The 7,438-nt window shown below is 41.1% G+C and overlaps 2 protein-coding genes across 2 annotated transcripts in view; both read right to left on the reverse strand.

The window, feature by feature from the left end:
- Positions 1–359: 359 nt before the first annotated feature.
- Positions 360–7,438, reverse strand: part of LOC309496474 (scavenger receptor cysteine-rich type 1 protein M130-like) — a gene marked incomplete at its 5' end in the record, with an annotated part of 152,998 nt that continues 145,919 nt past the window's right edge. Inside the window, 2 exons of the mRNA XM_082166463.1 lie at positions 360–951; positions 1,150–1,227. Of these exons, the coding sequence (XP_082022589.1) occupies positions 557–951; positions 1,150–1,227 (473 nt within the window). The 3' untranslated portion in view covers positions 360–556. The remainder of the gene's footprint in view (positions 952–1,149; positions 1,228–7,438) is intronic.
- Positions 5,124–7,438, reverse strand: part of LOC309496351 (scavenger receptor cysteine-rich type 1 protein M130-like) — a gene marked incomplete at its 3' end in the record, with an annotated part of 156,962 nt that continues 154,647 nt past the window's right edge. The window contains exons 2-4 of the mRNA XM_082166345.1: positions 6,114–6,520; positions 5,674–5,994; positions 5,124–5,452 (exon numbers count right to left, since the gene is read on the reverse strand). Coding sequence (XP_082022471.1) covers positions 5,124–5,452; positions 5,674–5,994; positions 6,114–6,420 — 957 coding nt within the window. The 5' untranslated portion in view covers positions 6,421–6,520. The remainder of the gene's footprint in view (positions 5,453–5,673; positions 5,995–6,113; positions 6,521–7,438) is intronic.

Below are 7,438 nucleotides of genomic sequence, written 5' to 3' on the forward strand. Positions count from 1 at the left end.
TAAACATGCACCTGCAGTTCTGTGGTTTTCTGTGAGGAATTCTCTGGTTTAAAGCCGGAGGTTTAACAGGACTAATAATAGATGAACATCAAGTGTCTGACAGACTCTCTTATTAATCATATTAAATAAGATTCACGGCTCATGTCTCACCTCTCTGAGTGAAGTGATTGTGTATGTGATGAATCTCCTCATAAACGGCCTCAGTCGTCGTCCTGTGTCTCCTCTTAGAGAGAGCTGTGAGTGTAGACAGACAAACCTGCTGTCAGTTCACAACACATGACTGATCACACACTGAATAACACACAATATGACAGTCTCTGGATCTCTCCTACCTCTCCTCATCACTCTGTTCTGCTGAATCAGTATAAGCAGAGGCACTAAGAGCAGTAAGAGCAAAACTCCCAGTACAACCACAAGCACAGAGAGAGACACTGGAGGAGTTTGTGGAGGAGTGACTGATGTTGAGCGCACTGTCTGAGAAACTGGAGGAGAAACTGATGTTGTTGTGGCAGGAGTAGTGGACACTGACAAATCTGTCAAAACAGACACAGACAGATTAAAATTCATGCAAATACACAGTTAGTAGCACTAAAATGATTTGAAAATCACTATTATCGGTCAGTGTTTTGCTCTGACTTGCACAGGTGAGTCCAGCGTGCTCTTTGTGGGAGCAGTCAGTGTGGTTCTTCAGGGAGAGAGGACAGTCCCACAGGTGAATCTCATTCCCTCTGCACTCGACTCTGTTCAGCCACACAACACCTACACCAGCACCAAAGACTGAATTCCCATCAGCCCTCAGTGCTGCTCCACAACCCAGCTGCCTGCAGACCACCTGAGCATCGCTGATGTCCCACAGATCAGCACAGACTGAACCCCACACAGCGTTATGATACACCTCCAGCCTCCCAGAGCACCGGCCCAAACCTCCACTCAGTCTGAGAGGAACATGATCTAAATCACACACAGAAACATCACTGACCAGCTTCAGGACACCATTCACAACAAAACTCACTGAAATTGAACTAAGACGGCTTTAAATGTATGATTAGTGGATTACATTTATGAATTTGATTATGATTTTTAAATGCAAATAAATTCTTGTTTAAATGCACATTTTAATGGAAAACAGTCTTAAATTAAAAATCTTACTTGAACACTGTCTCTGGTGAGGAGATGGAGAGGTAGAACATGTCAGACGACTGAGAGGAGACTCAGGATTCTCCTCCTCTGAGATTAAATATTAAGAGAACTGAACATTAGGACACAAAAATCATAACTTCTCTCAGTGAAAAATAACAATGTAAAAACATAATTTAAAGGGGTGGTATAATGCCCTTTTCACAAGATGTAAAATAAATCTCTGATGTCCCCAGAGTGTGTGTGTTAAGTTTTAGCACAAAATACCCCATAGATATTTTTTTATGTAGCATGTTAAAGTTGTCACTTTTTGAGGGTTTGCAAAAACGCACCGTTTTGTGCCTGCAGAGGGTGGGGTTTCAAGAGCTCATGTGTTAGCAGCTGCGATTACCTCACGCAGACCAGGGCCGTATTAAGACAGTGTGGTGCCCCTGGGCACTATACCTCAAAAGATCTTTTCTTTAACCCTTTCACGCGCAAGTTTAAAATATTCTAACTGACTAACTAACTAACTCATGCTTATGTGTATTTAAATATCTGAAACCTAAAATAAACATTATGAGGTTGAAAACACTGCTTAGTTGTGATATATGACAGCGCTGAACGCGTCCGACTCTGGCTCAGCGCCAGCCAACGCGCGAAAGCACAGTTTGAATCTGGCAGTTATGCGACGTCGGTAGCACTGTCAGGGGCACAGAAATAAAAATCTCGAAAGGTTAATCATGCGGCGCGGCGCCCGAGTGCATTTGACGGCGGTACCATAGTGTTATCGTCTCCACAGTTAGCTACGGCTTCGTCAGACTTGTAACTAAACGTCTAGCGTCCTTGTCTTTCTTTAACTTTCTTTTTGCAAAACCACTCAATTGACGTCTGTCCATTTTGGATTTAGATTCATTTTCTGTAGCCGTTAAAAAAAATGACACATTTGCGCGTAACGTTACTTGTTGTGGACCAACTCAACTCTGACAGATTGGGAAGGGAGGGGGGCAGTGATTGTGGTCATGTAATCTTTATTTCTTTATAATTTATTATTAATATTATTGTTGTTAAATTAGTATTCATAAACGAGTTATGTATGGTCTTTCAAGAATTTCAAGTTAATAATATAACAATTTACGAAAAATATTTTTAAAGCTTGTGTCATGTGGTGCCCCCCTAGTGGTTGTGAATGGTTGGTGCCCCTGGGCACTGGCCCAAGTGCCCTTATGGATAATCCGGCTCTGACGCAGACACACTGAATGACAGAAACTGTTCTGCCTTTAATGTTAAAATGGAGTCAGACAAAGATGGAGAGACTCAAGAAGAAGTGACAACATGTAGAGCAACAGGACGTCTCTGAATGGTTAGTTGATGAATTTATGTTGCTGATGTGGAGTTAACTATCTTCAATTAGCATTTTCTGTCATGGTAATCTATATATCGCTGCACACAGAGTTACTTTCTATTGCATGTGAAAAGATGGATGCTAAAGTTTGAGCTGACTCACAAATGTACTCTTATACAACAACTTTTCCTCTTTTCAACATGGACTGCGTGTTCCCAGGGGTGGGGTTTATGTAAATTTTAGGGTTAGTGATGTCACTAACCCGGGAGGAATGTCGTGTAGTCCCTACCAGCCGTTTGTTGTAGTCCTTTTCTTTAAAAGCAAATATCTTCCTTTGCTTTGAACTTTGAGCGTTGTAACTTTGCAGATGTTGTTTATGCTCAAACAGCAACATTACACACTAACTAAAGTTAGAAAAGTGAAATCATAATCAACCACCCCTTTAAGCCTCATAAATAATTTTAGGCTCTGTCCATCAAATTATTTTAGTTTTTCAGAAACAGTTTATTCACCACATTATATACAAACGTTGTGTTTAAAGGTGCATTGCGCAAGTATCTGAGTTTTTGCAGAACTATGCCCCCTCTGGCGGCAAGCGAAACTGCAACAACAAATTTTTTTTTTATCTTAAGTGGAGTTTGCGTTGGTGTTTGAAATGAACTACAAGCCGGTCTCTTAGAATCCATCTTCTACAGAGAATGGCGGCGAATACACAAACCTGCCAGACATAGCCAGGTGAGCGTGCCGTGAACGCGCATGACGTCACGCCCAGTCTCAAATTCCGACCCGAATCCCTCTTATTTATTTTACTGTACAGGATTATAGAGACAATCGCAGTGATCAGAGAAGGGCTCATTCAGCCCAGGCAATTGTTTAAGCATGTATGGGTTAGAAAACGGGTATTTTTAACATGAAAAGTTGCGCAATGCACCTTTAAAGAAACATAACTACTGAGACCATTTTACATTATTTAAACATAATCTCACCTGAGCAGGTGATTTTGGCCACTTCATCATTATTACAGTAGTTCTGTCCCCAGGGTGAAGATGGACACTGCCACAGATTTGAATCATGTGGTCGACATTTCACTTCATCCAGCCAGTTACGAGCTGATTCCAGTCTTGATGTAGAATCAGAAAAAACACCAGGGCCCGTATTCATAAAGATTCTAAGAATCCTCTCAGAAAACTCTTAATTTAGCTTAAAAACTTTTACGTAGGAGTCTTAGCTTAAGAGCAATTCGGGACCGATCTGAGAGCAACTCTGAGTAAGGAAAAGACAAAAACTTTCATCTTAGTGAGGAGGCGGGGTTGACCCCGTTGCTATGTATGACACAATCTTTTGAAGACTGTGATTGGTTGGTTGTCCAAGAAGAAAAAAAAAAAAAGTGATTTTAAGTATAGGGTCTATTCTAAGCCTTCACTTTGAAATTACATGCGTAATTTTTCCTATTTGACCGTTCTCACACACACACACACACTCACACACACATTATATATGTGTATATAAATCCTTTTTATTTTTATTTACCATGGTATGGTAATAATGTATCATGCATGCTGTTAATTTCCTATAAGGTATTTGCTTGGCTTAGAATGATAAAAATTGTTCCACTCTTTCCAATTATTTTCCACTGATTGCTGGCATGTCTATTTAAGTGGTGGTTTGAATGTTGGTTTTAATGTATCAAACATGGAATTTTCCCAGCTGCCAAATATCGTAATGTAGTGATTACTTTCATTTCTGGCGCTATGGCATTTCTGTGCAGTGTTGGAGATATTAGCGTGTCTCTAATAAGATCAGTCACAAACACGATCCCTGCACGATCTAGCGTCTTATTAACTCACTGTCATTCATTGTCTGCAACACATTTCTTCTCCCTCTTCGTCTTTCTGCCATTTTCTCCTCTGCTAAAGAAACTCTTAAGCCTCTTAAAAGTCCTCGTCCGTGCTCCTAACAATTTTGACCTTAAGACCTCTTTTAAGGGTTAAGATGCTTTCTGAATTACTTTTTTCTTTACTAGGATTTTTTCTTTAATTTTAAGAGTAAACGCCCACATTTCTAAGAATTTTCTTAGAATTGTGTCACTAGGAGCTACTTTTTGCATTAAGATTCTTTATGAATACGGGCCCTGATCTTCCACAGTTCAGCTCTTGACAGATCAGACTCATTGTGTCTGCTTCCATCTGGTTCCAGCACACATTACCCCAGGATCCATTGTAGAAAACCTCCACATTCCCTTCACAGCCCTCAGTTAACCTGATCTCTTTAAACTCTAGATGGAAAAGGATGTGCATTAAAAATATTGGAGTTTAAGTTGTGCTAAACCCAAAATATCACCAAAATAACTGGTTAATACAAGGCTAATGCACACTGCTAGCACTGTTAGCATCTGAAAAGATACTTCATTATATTTGTATAAAATATTATGAATCTTATGTTCTACTTTATTCTGCTTGGTCCATAAAAAAAATATTTAAAAAGTAGCGGCATCCATGGCAGCGCTGTCTATCAGACCATCATACAGTAAGATGGTCTTTGTTGTAAAATATGACCCATCCACTCCTGATTATCCTGGTGATTTTGCAAAAATTACCAGCTTTACATTATCCCTTTAAACATTTGAAATTATATATTTAAAAATCAATCACATTATTTTACTTTACTGATTACCTGAGCACACGACTCCTACATCCTCCTTGTGTTGACAGTCATGTTTCCCCCAGCCTGGAGAAGAACAGTTCCACAGGGACGTCTCATTCCCCTCACACTCCACCTCATCCAGCCATATGGGTCCAGAACCAGGACCAAACCAGGCTGGTACCTGCTGGTTACTGAGGGCCACTCCACACTGCAGCTGTCTGCACACCACATGGGCATCTTTAATATCCCAGGAGTCATCACACACTGTCCCCCATGAGCCGCTGTGAAAAACCTCCAGCCTCCCTGCACAGTCTCCCCCAGAACCCACCAGCCTGATGGACCCGCGACCTGATATTCAGAGAGAGAAAAACAGTGCTTGTACATGAACATTATTTATCATTAACAACTTAAGAATCAGATGATGATTTTCTCACCAAAGTGTTTGATTGACAGCTGTTGTGTGGAGCTGCAGTTGAGAGTTTGTGGAGAGCTGCAGTTCCCCAGATGAGCTTCACTCTCTAGAGAGAGTATTTATATGTCATTCAGTATTTATCTAAAATGTATATTACATTTTAATCTGAAACCAATGACTTCATCTCGACTATGAGAACATTCAGCTCGACTCCATGAAGAGACGGAACATTCTGAGAGTTTTGTTTCATTCCCGTCACAATCAAACACATCAGCCCAGATTTCACCACTTCCCTCTCCAAACCAGTCTGATCCCACAACAGACACAGCAATCCCACAATCCAGCTGTCTACAGAGGACACTGGCAGCTCTCATATCCCAGCATGCATCACACACTGTGCCCCATTTACTGAAGTACTGACGCTCAACTCGACCAGAACAGACGTCAGGACCATTGACCAGTCTGAGGTCAGTGTAACCTGGAGAAAGAACACAGAGTTTACTGAAACTGATCAAACCAAGAAGAAACCAATCAAATAATAAATTTTTTGTAAACAATTTGATTTCTCTATTGAAAGGCTGAACATTGACATTTTACCAGAACATATCAGTCCCACGACACTGTCATGGGTGCAGTTTACATTATGTGAGGTTGATGATGGACAGCGTTGAATGTGTGTTTCATCTCCTCTGCACTGAATCTCTTGTGTCCACATCTGAGTGTCTCCTTTGCCAAAAGCATCTTCTCCCAGCACCTGTACAGGAGCCCCACAGTCTAGCTCTCTACACACAACCTCTGCATCCTGCTGGTCAAAGGCAGCGTCACACACTGAACCCCAGCCGCCTACAAGAAACATCTCCACTCTCCCAGAACACAGGTGAGACCCGTCCACAAGTCTTGACATTCCGTAGTTTATTGTTTCTGAATATATTTACACAAAAGAGAAGACCATCTGTCACAATGATTATGATATGGACATAAAATAATATTTTTTCATTAATAATCTATTTTATAAATACAGTGGGTACGGAAAGTATTCAGACCCCCATAAATTTTTCACTCTTTGTTATATTGCAGCCATTTGCTAAAATCATTTAAGTTCATTTTTTTTCCTCATTATTGTACACACAACACCCCATATTGACAGAAAAACACAGAATTGTTGACATTTTTGCACATTTATTAAAAAAGAAAAACTGAAATATCACATGGTCCTAAGTATTCAGACCCTTTGCTGTGACACTCATATATTTAACTCAGGTGCTTTCCATTTCTTCTGATCATCCTTGAGATGGTTCTACACCTTCATTTGAGTCCAGCTGTGTTTGATTATACTGATTGGACTTGATTAGGAAAGCCACAAACCCTGTCTATATAAGACCTTACAGCTCACAGTGCATGTCAGAGCAAATGAGAATCATGAGGTCAAAGGAACTGCCTGAAGAGCTCAGAGACAGAATTGTGGCAAGGCACAGATCTGGCCAAGGTTACAAAAAAATGTCTGCTGCACTTAAGGTTCCTAAGAGCACAGTGGCCTCCATAATCCTTAAATGGAAGACGTTTGGGACGACCAGAACCCTTCCTAGAGCTGGCCGTCCGGCCAAACTGAGCTATCGGGGGAGAAGAGCCTTGGTGAGAGAGGTAAAGAAGAACCCAAAGATCACTGTGGCTGAGCTCCAGAGATGCAGTCGGGAGATGGGAGAAAGTTGTAGTAAGTCAACCATCACTGCAGCCATCCACCAGTCGGGGCTTTATGGCAGAGTGGCCTGACGGAAGCCTCTCCTCAGTGCAAGACACATGAAAGCACACCTGAAGGACTCCAAGATGGTGATAAATAAGATTCTCTGGTCTGATGAGACCAAGATAGAACTTTTTGGCGTTAATTCTAAGCGGTATGTGTGGAGAAAACCAGGCACTGCTCA

The sequence above is a fragment of the Leuciscus leuciscus genome, assembly GCF_965113295.1.
Source record: "Leuciscus leuciscus genome assembly, chromosome: 4".
In the NCBI taxonomy this organism is placed as follows: Eukaryota; Metazoa; Chordata; class Actinopteri; order Cypriniformes; family Leuciscidae; genus Leuciscus; species Leuciscus leuciscus.